The 20,767-nt window shown below is 37.3% G+C and overlaps 1 protein-coding gene across 1 annotated transcript in view; it reads right to left on the bottom strand.

Annotated features, from left to right (window-relative positions):
* Window positions 1–20,767, bottom strand: part of rgs3a (regulator of G protein signaling 3a) — a 170,523-nt gene that overhangs the window by 135,418 nt on the left and 14,338 nt on the right. Inside the window, exons 3-9 of the mRNA XM_026259999.1 lie at window positions 17,975–18,056; window positions 17,545–17,650; window positions 15,241–15,616; window positions 14,414–14,453; window positions 11,632–11,897; window positions 10,988–11,071; window positions 1,072–1,183 (exon numbers count right to left, since the gene is read on the bottom strand). Coding sequence (XP_026115784.1) covers window positions 1,072–1,183; window positions 10,988–11,071; window positions 11,632–11,897; window positions 14,414–14,453; window positions 15,241–15,616; window positions 17,545–17,650; window positions 17,975–18,056 — 1,066 coding nt within the window. The remainder of the gene's footprint in view (window positions 1–1,071; window positions 1,184–10,987; window positions 11,072–11,631; window positions 11,898–14,413; window positions 14,454–15,240; window positions 15,617–17,544; window positions 17,651–17,974; window positions 18,057–20,767) is intronic.

Raw genomic sequence — 20,767 nt, 5'->3', positions numbered from 1 at the left:
TCTTCTATCTGCTTGAATCAGTCAGCACATTCTCCTCTGACCTTTAGCATCAACAAGTCATTTTCGCCCACAGGACTGCCTCATACTGGATGTTTTTCCGGCCCGTCTGGCACCAACAACCAAGCCACGCTCAAAATTGCTTAAATCACCTTTCTTTCTCATTCTGACATTCAGTTTGGAGTTCAGGAGATTGTCTTGACCAGGACCACACCCCTAAATGCATTGAAGCAACTGCCATGTGATTGGTTGATTAGATAATTGCATTAATGAGAAATTGAACAGGTGTTCCTAATAATCCTTTAGGTGAGTATGTATATATATATATATATATATATATATATACTGTAAATAAAAATGTAAAAAAAAAAATCAATAGATTTTTAAGATAAGCTATAGACAAAAGTTTATGAGACATACAACTGATTGTATATTATGCTCTATAACATTTTATAACAAAATAACATTTTTAAAAATATATATATTTTTTATAAAAAAAATTTTTTTTATCTTGGTCCTCTGAAAATATTGTTCAGTTCCTGTTCACAGTAAACAATGATTTTGACAATGATGAGGCCATTGAAGGATGCCATTTTGAACTGTCCATGTTAAATGATAAGCAGTTCTCAACTGGAGCCCCCCTACAATACTGCAAGTTTTACATATTCAGTCTCCATTAATAATCAGAAGATCTGAATAAGGTGTGTTAAGGGGGACTACAGGAATCACTGTTGAGATCCACATGCGGTAGATGAATTCTGCACATCACCACTATTTATTGCTGCAATAAGCTACGACCACTCTTCAGTAATCACACACAACACTGTATCTGTACTTTCCTCTGTGTTTACCAACATGACGTAAACACAAGAACAAGGATTTTTGTATGTACTTGATTAATAATAGAATTTCAGATCATTTTAATAAAATAAAAATGATCTTATTTAGGGCAGGTTTACCTTAAAAAAATTTTTTTTTTTACTTTCACTGTTGACACTGTGGGACAGACACACGAAGAGTAAGTGTGGTAAATGTTTGTGCATTTGCATAAATATGTGTGTAGTTGTCACTCACCATCCCTCAGCTGCAGCTGTCTAAGGTACAATGGGTTCTGCAGGACGTTACATCGTCCCAGTTCATCCTCTCTGGTCACCAACATCAGATCTGAGTATATAAAGATTGTTACCTAGAGAGAGACAGAGAGAGCATTTGGAGTCATATGCAATACATACTAGATACATATTTCCATAAATCACCCAAAGACTGCTGAAGATAATCAAGTAATATTTTTGTTTAAACTGAGCCTTAATCTGAGTAATTGTGGGACGGTTATGGGGGTTGTGTTATCTATAAATGTGTATGCACATGTGAATTAATTTTCAGATGGCAAGAAGCAAAGAAAATGTTTTCTTTAATGTTAATGTTTAAAGAGAATAGATGCCTTTAATGTTAGTGCAATTATTACACCTTATTGCTCCCTAAATGTTTGTTCCATTCTGTTTAACACACTTTCACACAATTTGTCAATTTTATTGTGAAGAGGAAAACCCCTTTAGATGTAACATCTCGTTTTCGAGGGGACCTCAAAAAAACAAAACAAAAAACAAAACATACTTCACATACATACATAGCCTACATACTAAGAAAACAAAGACAAAAGCTCTCCATCACATCAAAACCACCCATTTCATCTCCAATTCAACCTGCAAAACAGTTGCAACTGGTATCCAAATGATTAAGAAGACACATATTAAACTGGTAGAAGGAGGAAATTGATCTAAAAGACCTAGGTAAAGCATTCCAATCAGATGGGGCTTTAAATTTAAATGCTCTCCTCCCACTTTCCTTGGATATCTTTGGTACAGAAAAGAAAAGATGGTCCGTGTCTCTTAGGCTATAAGATGTTTGGTATGGAATCAAATATTGTTTCAAATAAGATGGATAGTTTGAAAAAATGCATTTGTAAACAAACTGCAACCAGTGAAACTGCCGTCTAGAATTTAGTGAAAGAAGATTCAATGACTGATACATTTGGCAGTGATGTGTTCTAAATGGACACCTCAAAACAAATCTGCAGATACTATTATAAATCACATTCAAAGGTTTGAGATTGATATCAGCTGTGTTCTGATAAACAACATCCGCATAATCAATTATGGGCAATAATAGTTGAGTAATAATTTTTAATCTAACCTGTTTTGTAAAACAATTAATTGAGCGGTATAATATTCTGAAACTACAATTTATGTTTTTTACAATAGAATCTATATGAGTTCTAAAGGTAAGTCGGGAGTCGAGCCAAAGGCCTAGATATTTAAACTCCTCAACATTCTTTAGAGGTGTACCATCCACAAATTTAACATGAAGAAAATTATTTTGCTTATGGAGTGCAGTTCTAGTTGCAAAAAGCATACTATAAGACTTGTTTTTATTCAGCAGAAGTAAATTAGAAGAAAACCATGTTTGAATAAGATTAAAATCAAAATTGAAGTGAGGTTTGAATCTTAGATATATCGTAGCTGGATGTATACATAACTGTGTCATCTGCATAGAGATGAATCTGACATTCTGAGCATAATTGTGGAAGATCATTTATAAAAATGGAAAATAAAAGAGGCCCTAAGGAAGAACCTTGAGGGACACCTGTTTCAATTATTCTAGTCTGGGAGAGAACATCATTAAAAGACACGCTTTGACATCTGTAATGCAGATATGAATTAAACCAGAGAACAGCTGATTTGGAAAGACCAATAGCATATAGTTTGTCGAGAAGAATATAATGATTGACCATGTCAAATGCCTTAGTGAGGTCAATAAAGATTGCACCAGTAGACCTGTTATTATCTTGTGCCGAAAAAATATAATTGGTAAATAATGTAAGGGCTGTTGTTGTTGAGTGATGAGGTCTAAATCCAGATTGATTTGGAGTTAGGAGGGAAAAGTCATTAATATACTTAGACAATTGCCTAAAAATCAGCTTTTCAAATATCTTAGCTACATTACTGATTATGGAAATTGGTCTATAATTATTGACTTCAAATGAATCACCCCCTTTGTGTAATGGTATTACCTTCGCAAATTTCCACATTAATGGAATTACACAGGTGGAAAGTGATAAATTAAATAAGTCACATAGTGGAACTGCTAGTACATGAGAAGAAAGTTTAATAAACTTCATGTCCAGACCATCAGGACCAGCACCATTAGAATATTTTATTTCTGAGATAGCCTGTAGGCTAGGGGGATTTATCAGAGGGATAAATTGTTGAAAATGAGAAAGAAATATTATTCACAATATTTGTTGTGGTAGAATAAGAGAGGTCAGATAATTGTGAACTACCAATAGAAGCAAAGTGTTGATTGAGGGCATTAGCCATTAAAATAGGGTCAGTGGTAATGTTATTATTCACTCTAAGTTTAGAAGGAGGACTTGTCTTGGTTTTGTTAATTAAAGAGTTAAGTCTCTTCCAAAATTGCTTAGGGTTTTTGATGTCATCTGATAAAGAGTGCTTATAGTAATTTGATTTTGCATTCCTTGTTTTAGTTGTACAAGCATTTCTTAATTTCTTATAATCAGACCAATCAGCAGCTTCCTTTGTCTTGCGGAATCTGACCCAGGCTTTATCACGTTGTTTAAATAAATATATTAAATCACCATCTATCCAAGGTAAATGACTACCCTTGACCTTTACAGATGTCCAAGGTGCATGTTTATCAATGACTAAAAGTACCTCTGAGAGAAAGAAGTTCCAGGCGTCTTCAACATAAGGAATTATTTGAAATCTGGACCAATTAATACTTATTAAATCTTGAATAAAAGCTTCTGTATTCAGGTTTTTACATTGCCTTATTCTAATTACCTTAGGTGGCAAACTGGGCAATCTTATTTTCCATACACAAAAAACAATTGAGTGATCACTAAAACAATCTGGCAAAACACCAGATTTAGAAATTCTATTAGGATGAGTAACCAAAATCCAGTCCAGAAGAGACTTGGATTTTTTAACTACCCTAGTTGGATCAGTAATCACTTGAGTGAGGTTTAGACTATTGAACAAACTTTTCTCGTGATAAGATGAGCGATCCAGCCAATTACGATTAAAATCACCCAATAAAATCAGCTCGTTTGCATGGTCTAAAGAATTAATAGTAGCAAGAATACAATTTGTAGAATCAACAGGGGAATTCGGAGGTCTATAAATGTTACCTATTTAACTGCTTGTTTTCATGAAAAGCAATATTAACAAATAAGCATTCAAAATGTACAGCTTTCTCCTTTGGTATAATGAGGTCAGAAAATAAATGAGAAGATATATACGTAGCCACTCCCCCACCACGAGTGGCCCTGTCAGCTCTAAACAACGTATAGCCATCAAGCTTAACATCTGCATCGGATATATCACTATTCAGCCATGTTTCAGAAAGTGTAATGACACTGGGCTTATTGTAAGAAAGCCATGCTCTTAACAAATCAATTTTATGTACCAAACTCCTAATATTTAAATGAATAACAAATAAACCTTTACCTATACAAAATCATCAAAAAATAAATAAACAGGGAGAACGAGGAGAAAAGGGCGATGGTTACAGGTGAGCTTATCACACATATCTCTACAAACATTTACCCACAAACACAAACATATACATATAAACACGCATACCTCCATGTACACAAAAAACACACAAATGGGCCAAGCCAAGGCATAGTCTAGAGAGAGAAATAATGCAGGCTAAGACCGCAAATTATTAACTGTAAATGCTTTATAAATTTCCCTGTGTTCAGACCTCAGTATGAAACATCCCATAGAGAGAGAGAGAAAAAAAATATAAAAAAAACAAACAAACAATATTTTTCAGCTATGGGATTCATTTTGTAGCGCTATAAAAGGAGCGCAACAGAGAAAAAAAAAAAAAAAAACATCTCAATGTTCTGGTCCCGGGTCATTTAAGTCATTTACATATTATATAACCTTCAAGATGTAAACAAATAAGTCCCAATTACGCTACTAATGGCATACAAACATCAACATCCAAAAAACCTTTTATCAATAGGCTACCTTCTAAACAGGTGCAGTCCGTCATTCAGGTAAACGTTGTATATCCCGAAGAAACGATTCAACTTCCCCTGGAGTCTTGCACAACACGGATTTACCATCGGATATAATCTTTAGCGTAGCAGGGTAGAGCAAGGAGTAATCAATGTCAAGTTCACGAAGTTTCTTTTTGATAACGTCAAACTCCCGACGCTTTTGGCGGAGACTGGAACTAAAATCCGGGAATATATGAACACGTTTCCCGTTATACTTAAGATCATGTTTTTCACGGGCAAGACGTAGGATTTTAAACTTATCCTGAAGACTGAGGAGTTTCACCAGGATAGGTGAAAGATTCTTCTGGTTCTGTGACTGTTGCATAGGGGAGCGGTAGACCCGCTCTAGAGCTGGAGGTACCGGGAAGTTCTCTACACCCAAAAGCTGCTGTATTAGGCCACCGATGAACCCGTGGATGTTTTTACCCTCAGCTTTTTCAGGAACATGAATGAAACGGAGATTGTAGGCCCTGCTTCGGTTTTCAAGCTCATCCAGTTTATCCCGCAGGTAGGAATTTTCACCCTCGATTGACTTAAGGCGTTTTTGAATGTCAGATAAATTATCCTCACAATTTTTACCATGCTTTCAATTGTTAACATAGTTCACAAAGCTTGAAGCATTTACTTCAATGGAAACTGATTATTACACTTGTCAATGAATATTGCAACACTCTGGTTACATTTAACTGAATAGAAATTGGTATAGTGGTAAAGTTCTTGCCTACTGTGAAAAGGGGATATTAACACACACACTCACACACATACAAATAAACACATACATACACATATACATAAAGCGTAAAAAAATAATAATAACAAATCAACAAAAAAAAATTGCTGAGGTCGCTGAGGCTGCACTCACTGAGACTTCATGCTGCTTTTGTGAGAGCATGAGTCTCGCCTCTCTGCGATCACGCCCCTCGCGCGAGCCGGCAAGCCGGCCAGGAAAAGACAGCGGGGAAGAGGGGCTCAGCACCTGCTCAGCACCCGCATGCCTCACCCTCTCCAATGAGAGAGCCGTCCCCTGTCCTCTTCTCACTCCCAGAGCAGCATCCCTCGGCTGAAGCGAGCGACCTTGTTTCTTTTGGCGGATCGGAGGACGAGCCGCTTGACGACTCCATGTCACTCGCGGCTTCTGAAACGGAGGACTGGGCCGTTGATTCTGACCCCGCCCATTTGCCGTCACTAGAGCCCATCGACGCCAGAGCTGGGATGGATGCCGAGCTTCTGCGCATCCTCTCCAAGGCCGTTGAGGAACTCCATCTGGAGTGGGCCCCCCTGAAGAGCCGACACGCAGCAGGCTGGACGAGTGGTACCTGCCAGGATGCCGCCAGGCCCCCCACCAGCGCTCTGCCCCATTCTTCCCTGAGGTTCATGATGAGCTGACAATAGATCTGGCTTTTGTTCACACAGCGCTTGTCCCGGGTTGAACCCGGCAATGTTACTAGGTCCCCGACCCAGGTTCAATGCCGGAATCAATCCCGGAACATGTTTGCTTTCACACAGAAGGTGACCCGGCAATGTTCCAGCAATATGCTGTGTCCGATGTGCAGTGTGAAAGGGGCTAGGGTAAGGGCTGCATTTTAGCTCCATCTGGCATCTCCATTCATTCGTATCACATCGTAGCCTAAGGTTTAAATCATTGCCTTCTTAATATATACAAATAATGTAACGTGTGAGATGTACTATTATAGATTATATTAATCTTGCCAAGCTCTGATTTCTGAGAGATGCACAGAGAGACAACAGCAATTTGATTTGCGCTATTTTCATTCATAAAGTTTACATTCATTCACTTCACACTCGTGACTTTAGAGGTCTGTGTATAATATTGCGCTTATGCCCCCCTGACTCAACTGTTATCTGGCAAACAACAGACTGTGCAAGCCTCATCCGAATATTCAAGCAGAATTATTCCTTGTCCGTTATTTGTTTTTGAATCCATTATTCGTGCCATTTTTAATAAAGTAGGCTATTCTGCTTCGAGCACACCCCTAATTATTACATTATATATTTTAATTTTACATGCAACATAGAAGTCATAGAAATTACATTCAGTGCATGCATTATTGTTAATGCATGCAGTCGATTGTTTCCGACAGCGTCGACTAGTAATTGAAGTAATCGATCACCCGACTACTCAACTAGTCTATGTTACAGGCTTCTTCAAATTGTCAGAAGAATACAAAACAATCAATATAAGCATGTTTTTACAAACAATGTTCATGCACGGCAGCTGTATCTACCAGACATGGAGGGTCTGCCCACACAGTCTCAGAGGGAACCATTCTCTACAGCCTGTTGTTAATAGCATGTTTCACGAGAACAATTACTCCTACTAGTGTATGATTTGCCCACCCACCTATCCACCCATTGATCAGTTGTGTATGTTGCTACTCACAAGTATGGCAGAGCTCTGAAAGGTCATCTTTTGAAAATATGTAGTTAATTATGGGCTTATGACACTGTCATACAAAGAACACTTAAAAAAATAAAGTTCCCGAGAGATTGTGTAGCCTTATTAATCTCTGAAGAATTCAGGTGGCATGCAGGGTTAGTAACGTAACAATTTATAAATATGAGCTACAAAACTAGAGAAAGCAGAGTGACAGCCCTGTTGGAAAAATCCAGCAAATGCAGGTTAGGTATGTTTTGAAGCATGTGTGCTGGCTTAAGCTGGTCATGTGCTGGTCTTAAGTTGGTCCTAAGCAACCAGCTCCTGCATGTATATAGGTATATAGTGTATATAGGACTCCTAGATTTGGGACTTATCGAAATCCTGATGTGATTATTCACTCCACAATGTCCACAAAGGGCATGAAACAAAAATACAGTGTGCCTCCTCAGGTGACAGAACCAATCTGGCCAAATGCTGACTCTGGTCTTTCTCTCTTCAGCACTTGTAATATAGCCTGCCAGCTGTATAAGTAAATGAAGGTCAGAGAAATTTTCAGATCTTCGCTTTATGTAATACCATTCTTAACTTGAGAAGCCTTCTGGGTAAAGGTTATATAACATTTCTTTATTCCATCACATTAATCCATTTGCCTTCTCATGTATCTTTTCATTTCTGGTTAGGAATCTTACAAAGTCATACATTCCAGTTAGGGGGCTAAGTTAGTCTACAGATTAAACAACAAAAGGTATGATAGATTAGATTGCTTATAAATGAGGTTGACGGCCTTGATGAAAGTTCTTTGCCTCATTAATTGAATTTTCCACAAGCATTTTGTAATTCATGAGGTCATGGTTTTAGTCATATAAAATATATATGCTAAGGGATATATTTTTGTTGTTGTTTTGTTGTACTTTGGGTAGTTGTCATGAAATAATTTACTGACGGTTAAAAAGGACGCGATGTAGTTCAGTGAAGTTACATTACAGTGTATCTATAGTAATTCTACTACAGCAGTTTGCTTTATGAATAAGTAGGTTAAATGCTATAATAGATTACTTCATAACACTGTACATTACATACATTATCATAAAAATTGTAAGTCATTCATAGTTATTATGCTTGCAGCTTTTATGTCCTACATGTATTATTTTCTTTTATTTCCTTCCCTTTTTCTCAGATCCTCTTTGTATACCACCCTGCAATCTGTGTATCATAGCAACAGCCAATGTTAGTGCTCTCTAATCACAGGATTCACATGAACAATATGTGATAAATTACTGTACATGATAAATAAGATTAATTTGCTGTGTCTAGTGAGGAGGCTGAAATCGATATGTATTTTATACAGAAAACAGTTCAGTTTGATCCAATTCCATATTTATGGACAAAGTGAAAAATATTTTATTTCATCATTTTTGTTCATCATTCCGCAGCAAGTAATTTTGCTATACATTATTTGATTTAATGTCTGTTTATAAATTGGACTGGACTGTAGCCCGAAACATGATTGTTGCAAAGAAGTAAATTACACTTGAAATATAAATTATTGTGTAATCTTGAGTTTCCACTGAAGTGAATGCCTTAAGCTAGGCATGATTTGTAAATCAACATTTGATTAAATGTCTCTTAAACTGTGACAAAGATATTGGAACAGATATTGAAGACACACAGTGTACACAATAATGTAATAACTGTACCAACTACACTACCAAGTTTAAATGATTACTTTATTTTAATTATTTATTTCCCTTTTTATCTTTTATCCATGTCTTTTTCCTCATTTTCTGCATTGCAGTTTCTGTCAACTTATTTATTTTCCATTTTATATTTTATATTGTACTGTCATATTTATGTTTCCACTATACATTAAGTACTGAATATGCTTTGTTTTTAATGCTGCAATGCATTGATGCAATGTTTTATAGAGGTCATGACATGAGAAATAAAATTTGCCTTGATATTTTGGTATATAAGTGGTCTTTGTACCATTAAAACATCCTGCAATTAGGTGCACTAAGCAATATTTGAAAAACACTTTTGACCACACTGTATGACCAAGTCCCACACTTATAACCAATCAGCAGTAAAGGGCATGTATAGTAATGATAGAGAGAAGAGAGCACTCAGTTTGACTGCACGGGATGGATATAAGCAGATCAACTATAGATAGAGAGATGGCAGATTAAAAAAAAGAGGAAAATATCAGAGGAACAAAACATTTAAAAAAAGATGGGTTACGATCAGGCAAGAGGTAGACCTGCATAAATATCGGAGCAGCTTTCCAGCGGTGGAGAGACCTCTAGGAGTTGCAAGGCTTGGAATCAGACGCCAAGGTTGCGTTTTTTCTTATTTATAGATGATTAACGTTGATTTTGCTTTGTTTCACACAACTTATCTGTGTTGGCTTTTATTTGAATATGCTTGTGTGTCATCTTCGCTTGTTTCTGTGATCATCATTGCCATAGATGTGTATGTATGTGTGGGGCAGAGATATTAAAATAGGGGTGAGGTCCTATTGGGGTATAGGTGTGTTTGTTTTGGTGCTTGCAAATATCAGCATCGTTTGTCAAAAATTTACAAATTGTTGAATAAAGTTTTTTTTTCTTTTTTTTTTCACGTACAAAAAGTATTTTCGATGCTCCATAATGTTACAGTTGAACCACTGATGGCAGATGGTCTATTCTGACAATGCTTTTCATACTTTTCTGGACCTTGACCATGTAATTTACTTGGCAGTCACAAGCCTGCCGGTTTTCATCCAAAATATCTTAACCCCTTAACTCACTCATGTTTTTGAACATAGACTTTATAGTGCACGATTCAAACTTACATTATTATAATTCATGAATTAAATTATTTTGTAACATGATATTGATGTACCATTTACATGGTAATGCAATGTCTGATTTTAAAATGGGTTTTAATGGATGAATTTTGAGATTTTAAGTTTGCAGTTGATATATAATTTCTGATGATTTCTAAAATGTGATAGAGAAAAAGGCAATGAAGAATTCTTTTTTTTTTAAGTTCCTGTTATAATTTAGATTTTTGAGGGTGCACCCTTGTCATAAAATTAATCTATTACCTTTCCTACATAATTTTTAACAAAAAACATTGGTAAAATATATATTTGGGAGTCTTAGACCTTTCCAACGATATATAGTTTGTCAAGATTAGATTAGATTTAATTGTAATATAGTGAAGTAAATGTAGGCGTCCCGTATACGGGACGGGGTGGAAGTTAAATTAAGACAAACAAAGCTTTTACGGTGATTAATGACAACAATTTTGTATTGGGGTGGAGTTTCCCTTTAAAGGACCCGCCCCTTAAAACAGGTCATTTTAGAGAGAGGGCCCGAATGAGTGCTGAAAATGTATAGTTTTTCCACATATTTATTTAGTTTTTTATAAATGTATAAAATTGCACTACATTTAGAATGGATAAAGGTTTCAAGCGTAAAATGCCCTCAATGCACATTCACAATATGCAGAGTGTCTCTTACCTTGATAGAAAAATGCTTGCTCTCATATAAAATCATTTCTTCAGAGATCATCAGTGTTCTGTTTGGGCTACACAGATCTATAGGCTTCAGAAGAAAAAGAAACAGACTCTTAATCAGATTATAAGGTAAACCACTTTTAACTCATAACATTTACAGTATAATATTGGCTACATGTTTGAAGAAGGTTATAAATGAAACACAATCACTACTAACATATGCAAATTGCTGAATCTTGCAATAAAGTCTTTACAGAGTACTTCACCCACACACATACCATCTCTTACCACATTATTTTCTAAAACAGTACACTGTAACTTACACTTTCTGAAATTGTTTTTGTAGGTACACAGGCTACATCAGACTGGTTGCGTGACATGCTATCTGCCTACAAAAATATGCAGCTCATGGGAATATTAAAGAATTTTAGGTTTACGAATGACTTTTTAAAACTCTACAAACAAGTTAAGTACTGTGTTGGGCTGCCATGTAATGTTCAATGTAAAATCTGGGTCATGCAGCAAAACAAACAAACCATTTTGTGGTTACAAGAATCTCAGAATAGATCACTACTAGATCTGGACAATTCATTTTATTTAATGCTTGGAATTTAATTTTTTATTTTTTTTTATATATGGGAGATTTACCTGCACAAAGATGGGGAAGATAAGGATTTTGGGTGTAACTTTAACGTAGGTACCATAGTTGGCATGAGGCACGTGTGACCTCACAATGGTGCAGTTCTGGTAGTTGGCAAAGTTCTGTTGGTAGTTTCCGCTGTGCTGTGTATTGGATTTGCTGTTGGCAGAGCGACGCAGAAAACAGGTTCTGCTTGCCAGTCCAGGGGCTGACTGGGCATTAGCAGTTGGAGGGGGTGGAACAGACGCCTGAGGTGTGGGGAACATCTGGCCACCTGGTAGAAAGAAAGGTGAAATTTAAGTCAGATAACAGATAAATGAAAAGCCCTTTCTATAGTTTCCTTTGTATAAAAGAGACCATATGACAACACTTGATTCTGCAAACAGGTAGCTGGTGAAAACTTTACCACTGTTCTCTGCGAACAATGGAAGATGAAAGGAATATGAAACGTATTTGTTTTTGCAACACTTGCAAATAAGGTGTCATCAGCCCCTATTTTACTGGGGTATGCGCCCCGGTGAAATACCACTGTGCCCTTGTATAATACTACGGTTAAATCCTCGTCTGTCGATTGAGATTACCTAACAACCTGAGAAGCAACATTCTGACAGCATTTTAGCAGTCATGTTGTGTGTTTTCTATCAGCTGTTAATAATCAATTGATTCCAGATTCCCTAATTAATCACTCTTTTGATCTAATCAGTCAAATGCCTTTGCAAAGGCATCTAGTATTGTTTGTGATTCAATTCACACTCTTAAATCATTTTCTGTGGTTTCTCACATCGGAATAGTAATGGAATAATTTGTAAAACAGAACACAAAAAGGGCACTGGATAGGGTGAATTTACCCAAGTGCATTTTAGGAAACTAGGAAAGTCTTCTATTGTTTCATCAGTAATACAGCAGATCTTTATTGTGCATGCAGTCTGTGATCAAATTTACAATAAAGAGATTGCATACCCATATATGCATGTCAGTATAAAGTAAAAAAAAAAAAATGAGTATCAAAATACGGGGAAACTTTTGTAAAAGGTGCCAGTGCCCCAGTAATTATTAAAGCCAAGAAAACTCTCCAGAATACATTACACTAATGGCACAAAAATTGTTTACAGCAGCTTTCAAAGTACTCTCGGTAAGTACTTTTCAGTTTTGTCACTTTTATGGACTGTCAGGAGGGTCAATTTTTTAGCCCTGTATACAACCCTACACCAGCTCCACCCAATACTGAAGCTTTATCTGGTTTCAATGGTAATTGGAGCAGTGAGTAACACACTCAGTGGCAGCACCCATCAAAGCTCAAAATCTTCAGGGTCATTTTTTTTTTCAAGTGGAAGCAGAACCCAATCCATTCCCCTTATAAATATTCAACCTCTATGGCACCCCAGGAACAGCACAGGCAAGAAAGGGAAAATGAGCACGAGGAGTATGGGGATGAATTGACATTACCATCTCTATCTAAAGTGGCCTTATCTGTTAAGTTTGTCTGCTATAAGAGCTCCACCCCACTTCAGGCTCCAAGTATCTATGGATGTTCACAATCAGATGAAATACTTTTTGAAAGTTCTCCCTGAAGGAGCAGGGAAGCTAGATAAAGTACAAGTGCAAAGTCTTTACACCAGTCGCATCAAGCACAGGCTGGGGAGCACTGTGCAGTATTTGGCACCTGGACACCTCACCACCTCACCTCAGTGATACATAAATTGCCTAGAGCTGTTAGCAGTCCTCCTGGTTCTCAAGAGTTATTATGCAGACATACAGGACTTTCATGTCCTGATTTGAATGTATTGCACGGCAATGGTGGCATACATAAATTACCATGGGGGAAACTGTTTGCACCAGATTCTGATTCGCTGCTTTGTTGTCTGTTCAGATTGTGTTCTATTCTGGAGCATGTTCTCTTTCTTTAGGGGATGAAGGATTCATCCTTCGAAGGTTCTGAGGATTTGGGATGTTTTGAGAAAACAGAGTTGACCCTGTTTACCTCCTCAGAAACAATACACTTTCTCTGTTACTCTCTAACTGTGTTTTTTTTCGAAGTGGATGTTCTTGTCCACAAATGGTAATTGAGATGCTAGCATGTGTTCATTTATATTTACTAATTACTGGACTGCTATCCACAGCCAGAGAGGTGGAAGCTCCATGTAAGACCCTTGAGCAGGACTTCCTAGATTTTCAGGGGCTGTCCCAAGCACTCTTGGATATTATTTGGACAGCATCCCAGCCTTCTCAATGGTTGAACAATTCTGTGCGCTGAAAATATTTTTTCTTTGTATTCTTCCTCAGAGGAGAACTTGGTGTGCTGTATTTTGCAAATGTTTTTGCAGGGCTATTTCCCTCTGTGCTCAAGGACTCGAAAGGGTCAGCCGTATCCAAGTATCGGCTCTCACTGGGTGGACAAGATCATCTGTGAGTCAAGTATAAGGCAATGACAAGTGAATGTGAAAGGTCATTCAACCAAGGTCATGTCTTCCTCCTGTGTTTGAGAGAAAGGAGTGTTTCTGCAAGGCATTGATTTCTCGATGGGCATGGTCTATAGCATGGATCTGTTCTCCCACTCTTCCCAAGTTTTCCTTTTAGTAAAGTTGATCATTTTTATTGCAAGTGCAAAAATGTGACTGTCAGTTTCATGTCTTTTAATTAAATGATACTGTATATACAGTACTGTATGCATACATTAAAGTATCAATTATAGTGTTATAACTGTTTCTGGCATATGGACAGTTTTAATTAAAGTGCTCCTTGTAGTGTTGTAGACCAGTCTAGGCACTAGGAAGCCATTAGGGGACTTACTTAATGTCCTGTGCTTGTCTCCATAGATAGAGCCCAATGCCTGAAAATTTAGAAGAGTTAATAAGTGAAGACATTGAGACAAATTACACTTTGCATTTTCTCAATACCTTAATGAATCATGATCATTAAGCTTTGCCTTTTTCACACCATATCCATAAAAAGCATGTGAAAGTAAACTGTTTTGTGCTTTTACACTGGCAGCTTATTAATTTGTACAGAAAATATAGTTATAAATTATAAAATTGTTTCCGGGTGTTTGTAAATGAGAATTATTATAACCTAAATATTTAACAAAAAGGCTCATTGCTGAAACATTCTTGCATCCTGGTTTTTGCTAATGTACATATCAGGACTGGTTGAGCAGACAATATGAAAGGTGTAAACTGTTAACGTGTAAACTCAAATGATTTTGGAACTAATTGTGAGATGAGTTTTCCATGCACTCTTTGTGTGGCACAGTAAAAGTTGCTGCCTTTGTATACAAATGTTAAAAATATGTGAGGTTTTATGTATAATTTTTGCCTTAAAACAGACTGTTCTGCAGAGTTTAGATCTATCCTTAATCAAAAACATTTGCCTGTAATGGTCAAGTAATCCTTTGGTTAGATTTTTTACCATTAGCAATGGAACTAAACTTTGCAGGACAGAGGCCCTCCAGGACCAGAATAGCAAACAGCAAGGTAGCCTACTTGGTAATGAAAAAAAAAAACACATTTAAAAAAGACATTTACACATAACACATGGAAATATCTGATCACAATTTGACACCATATTGACACATTAAGTAGCCATGAGATCCCATACTGAAAAACAATGCTTTTGTCTACCTGGCTTCCTGGGTTAACAGGTGACAGGATGATATAATTGTCCCCGTTTGATGCTTTCACACGCGTCCCTCTAAGCGTCTGAGTGCTTGTCTTGCCATCTACTGCAGTCCTCCGTTCTCCCCACAGGATTCCCGCTCCACTCCCTCCACCTCCCACTCCCTCTGAGCCGTTGACTACAGTCCTATGGCTGGTGTGGTGATGTATGGGCAGAGGCGGAAGCGGTACTGTTCTGTCCCCCCTCTTGGCTTTAGGTGGGGAAACTGGAGTGTCATAGTTAGAAGACTTGTAAGAAGGCTGATGGATCAACCCCTCGAATTTGGTCTTAACAGAAGGTCCCGTACGCCAGACTACCAGTGTGATCTCACTGAGACTATTTCTGAAGAAAACGAAAGAGCAAACATAAAGAGTAGGTGATTCACAATTATGGAGCATTAGCTTGGAAGATTTCATTGTCAAAAAATGAGTAATTCTAAATTAAAGCAATACTTACAAAGCTGTTATACTGTAAAGTAATCTATTGGACAAAGTGCTATATAAATATATGTGACATGACTGGAATGCTGAATTGCAGAGCAGACAAAGACATCCACATAACTATAATCAGATTTTCTTTACTGCTGTTTTCGCACAATTTTTTTTTGTGTGATTATTTTATAATTTAAAGGAAAGCATGCAGCACATATTAAAGGGGTCACATGATGCTGCTAAAAAGAACATCATTTTCCGGATTTGGTGTAATGAAATATGTTTATGTGGTTTAAGGTTCAAAAAAACATTATTTTCCACATACTGTACATTATTGTTTCTCCTCTATGCCAGAAATGTTACGCCCCTTTACATATTGTGCTGCCCTGTCCGGCTGGAGTGACGAGACACAAATATGAAACCTATTATAAACGTTATATAAACATGATTTCTAGCTGTGTCCTCTTTTATAAGACCAAACAAAGTAGTTTTGCTTTCTCAACACAACAGCTACACACACCGTGGCCTGGAGTGAGCGGAGGCTGGAGGCTGGAGGCCTAGAGTGAGCGGAGAGTGGCTTGAGTGAGCAGAGGTGGGCCGGCTTGAGAACAGCGCGGCCGGCTGATTCTACGAAAGAGCGTCCATTGTGATTGAGGCAACCACATGTGACGACCCCAGCTGGACTCTGCTTCGGACGGAGTCTTTGGATTAGAGACTTTAGCCTTTGCAACTTTACAGATCATTTTTATGCCCCATGAGCTTGTAACACTCCAAAGAGAAAGGAACTATTTAAATCGTATCATATGACCCCTTTAATATATTCATCTCATCAGTGCTTTCATCAGTGTGGATCATATCAGGACGTTCGTTAACAGTACACCGCTGCAAAGGCATTTCAAAACTTCTTTTTACCCCTAAGCAAATGATAAAAAAGTACTTCATGGCCTGAAGTGAACTCCAATGAACTTCAATTAAATTTTGTTTAAAATGACACATATTTGTTCTCTGATTTCACTATAAAGTCCACGTGAACTGGAAAATAATGCTAACTTTACTTCAGAATTGTAATGTACTTCCAACTGAAATGGAATAATGAATAGATTTTATTTATTTTCTCTCTCGCTCACAGCAAACTAACTGTTAAAGATATTCTGCCCAAGCCGCCAACTAACGTCATCAAAGAAGGAAAGCCATTCCAGACCAGAAGCAAATGTCCAGATTTTAATTAAAGGTGACCAAGACCAATTTTTTTGTTTGTTTGTTTGTTTGTTTTTTTGTTTCATTAATTTGTAGAGATTGATTGTTCACCTTTGGTCTAGCAATGTTCGCTAACAAAATAAATAGTGTAAATTTTTATTTTAATGCCGTTTTAAAGGGTACCTATCATCAGAATTCACTTTTACATGTTGTTTGAACATAAATGTACTGTATGTTGGCAAGTGTGTATACTTTAATACTCATCCATTCATTGTTACCCCTTTAGAAAGTACAATGCATAACAGAAACATGACAAACAAAATATTATAATTTTGATACATTTGTATTTGTTTTTTTTTTTTTTCGTTTTTATCAAACGATATAATGCATTACAACGTACATTATGAAAATCTTTATATTGCATTATACTTAAAGGGTTTAAATAAATTGTTACCAAAAATACTTTTAAGGCATTTAATAATCATAGTTAATGTTAACTAAGAAAACATTAGTAGGTGTTAACTAATGGGACATAACTGTAAAGTTATGAGATAAAGAGATGAAATAAGTGAAAAGAAATACCAAAGTAAACACTAAATACTCTGTGGTCTATGCTCTGAATATAAAAAGCATTATTTGTACCTAATAGCTTGTGCAAGCTCTACACACTTCCAGTGTTTGACGGGTTGACCATTTAACTGCAACACAGTGTCGGACTGTTGCAAACCGGCCTGATCTGCTGGACCACCTGAGAGAAGAAACACACACACAATATAGTGACATTACAGTAAGTGTTAATAAACTGTCTCATGTGGCCTGACTCAAACTCACTCATACACAATCTATGTGACTGCATCCATTACACAGGTGACATTCTGACAATTTACAGTAGTGACATAACAGTGAGTGTGAATCAGGTGTAAGTCATGTGGCCTAACACACACGAACAGAGATCCCTTTTTGGCCATAACGATTGATGATCCATGATCCAGAAATACCACACATGCCGAGCCTTCAGTCGGAAACCTCTGGCAAAAATGCAAGCACACACCAGACACAAAGCAGTTCTTGCCTGGATCAACTGCTTGAATACGAACAGGCGAGTCAGAGCAGATGGTGAAGCCAAAGCCGTCCTTTCCTCGTAGAATGGTCACCTAAAACACACACACACACAAACACCCATGAGTACAAAATACTGCCACCTGCTGGAAAATATGATACTGCAGTTGTCGACTGTTCAAACTAGATGGACATGAGCGGCAAGTTCAAACTAGATGGACATTTAAAGGGGGGGTGAAATGCTCGTTTTCACTCAATATCCTGTTAATCTTGAGTACCTATAGAGTAGTACTGCATCCTTCATAACTCCAAAAAGTCTTTAGTTTTATTATATTCATAAGAGAAAGATAGTCTGTACCGATTTATCCCGGAAAAACACGACCAACTGGAGGCGTGACATGTGGGCGGAGCTAAAGAATCACGAGCGCAAGTAGGCTTTTGCGTTGAGAGCGTTTGGAAGCTGTGACATTACCTTGAGGAAAAAACCATCATCCACAACAAACCATGGCTAACAGTCAGATTCAGCCGTTTATTTATGATCCAGAATCAGATCCCGAGGCTGAAACTGAACGAGAGCAGCAGCAGCAACGACTCGCTCCGAGCGGGGCTCGAACCCGGGTCTCCGGCATGGGAGGCGGACGCACTAACAAGGAGGCAGAGATATTTGAAGCAGTTTCACTCACCGCCTGCGGTTCCAACACACGATCGTGACCCTTTTTCGTTGGGATTGCATCTTCCTTAAGAAAAAACGATACGCAAATCCGTCGTCAAACTGGGCCTTGTTTGTAAAACAAGCATCTTCGAAATGCAGGGAACAAACACAAACACTTGCACAACTCCGTTAATGCTCTGTAAAAATAAACTCCATCCACTGGTCCCTTAATGCTGTTTTTTCTTTGATAATCTGTGCAGGGTTGTCTTGCCCTGGCAACCAAAAACACACTCCTTTTGTGACATTTCGCGACGCTCTCGCTCTGATCAGTGAATGTCTGTGCTCTCAGTGCTCTGCTATAAGGGAGCGCGCGCTCTTCCGGCAGAAGTGCCCTTAGGACCCATATAAGGAAATTCCGCTCCATCTAACGTCACACAGAGCCATACTCGAAAAAAACTTTCCGAAACTTGTGACAAACCGGAAGGAGTATTTTTGGAACAGAAATACTCCTTCAAACGTACAACTTAATTTTTGAAACTTTGTCCATGTTTAGCATGGGAATCCAACTCTTTAACAGTGTAAAAAACTCAGTATGCATGAAATAGCATTTCACCCCCCCTTTAAGGGAAACGGTGCAGTCACTTACTACACAACATTTTATAATTAATAACAACATAAATAATTAATGCAATAAAATATTTAAGAATTAAAAAAAAATAATCTTACTAGTTAGTTATCTTATAATTGATTACAGCGTACAAAACAATTGTAGCAAAATGGCAGCAGCTGCGGAGCGAGGCCACGATACCAGGATGACATAATTATTTTGAGTTTCGAGTTTTAATATTTTTATTAGTTAAACAAACGCAAAGCTTCCACCAAAAAACACTGTTCCTATCAAGAGTATAGCGCCAACTTCAGTTACCCGGATCAGCCTGTGTTATTAGCTTTTAACAGTTGTTATCGAGAGATAACATACCTCGGAATGTCACGACTGACCAATCAGAATCAAGTTTTCCACAGAGCCGTCTTATAATAAATAAGAAGAAAGCAATATCCAAATGTAGGATTTATTAAATAATAACAAACGTAAGGAAACTAGAAAAACCAACAGAGGAACAGAAATAAGTTATTTTAGACTGTGTAGCCTCAGCCGATAGGGCAAGGCATTAAAAACTGATGCAACGGTGTGACACTGTCACACAGGACACACGTTTTAATCCACTTAATATATTATATAATTTAAGTATATTTGAGTTTTAATAGGTTTTCAAGTTGTCTTAGCCATTTTATTCCTCTTAACCGTTTTAACGTGTGTATGTCTTTAAGTGGCTCTGGGTCTGGACAGGAAAGAGGAAATGAACAGTATAAAAGAGGGAACATGGCAAGCAAATCCTTATTTACAAACTTGCTGGTGATCACCCTTTCTGGACTGTGGCGTATTCTGACTTACCTTTCTAGATACAAGCACTTGAAACATCACTTGGATTGTATGTAAACTGTAGGACACTTTTGGGACATTCACTTTGGGACTAGCAACATGCTGGATTGTTTATGAACTGTTTTATGTAATTATTGCAAATGGACTGCAAATGTTTTTAACAGCCTAATTATTCTAGTTTTATTGAGTTGTTTTAAGTTCCCTGTGAATATTGTAAATACATTTAATTTATATATTCTATATCTGTTGTTCGTCTCATCTTTTAAAACACTTCTTGCTCATGTAGTGGGATTGCCCACTAATAGTCTGCATGCATGATTAACGTGTTTTTTATTGATGTTGAGCTCAAGGTGCTTTAATTAAGTGAGAAATAAAATTGTAGCTTGTGGTTTGGTCTCTGCTTGTCCTTTTCATTTAGTTGAAAGCCTGTTATCGGGGAGGCTTCAAAATTGGGGTCTTGAGTACGGGACTTAAGTTGATCGAGTCATACGGTCACACTCACACAGCATAATTTGACCCCATTTTAACAAATGTAACATCTTCCGATAAAGCAGAATGTTACGGCATCCAATAGAGGACAAACTCAACAAGAAACACAAGGGCTACATATAGGGTAACAGATTAACAAGAAATTTAAGTAGAAACTTACAAATCAAGATAAACTCTCAATGCATTCACAAATATGAGAAGAATATATATATTTTTTTTAAATT

Source organism: Carassius auratus, unplaced genomic scaffold (assembly GCF_003368295.1).
Source record: "Carassius auratus strain Wakin unplaced genomic scaffold, ASM336829v1 scaf_tig00215316, whole genome shotgun sequence".
Lineage (NCBI taxonomy): Eukaryota > Metazoa > Chordata > Actinopteri > Cypriniformes > Cyprinidae > Carassius > Carassius auratus.
Note: the sequence above shows the minus strand (reverse complement) of the source record. Positions and strands in the feature narration are given on the sequence as shown.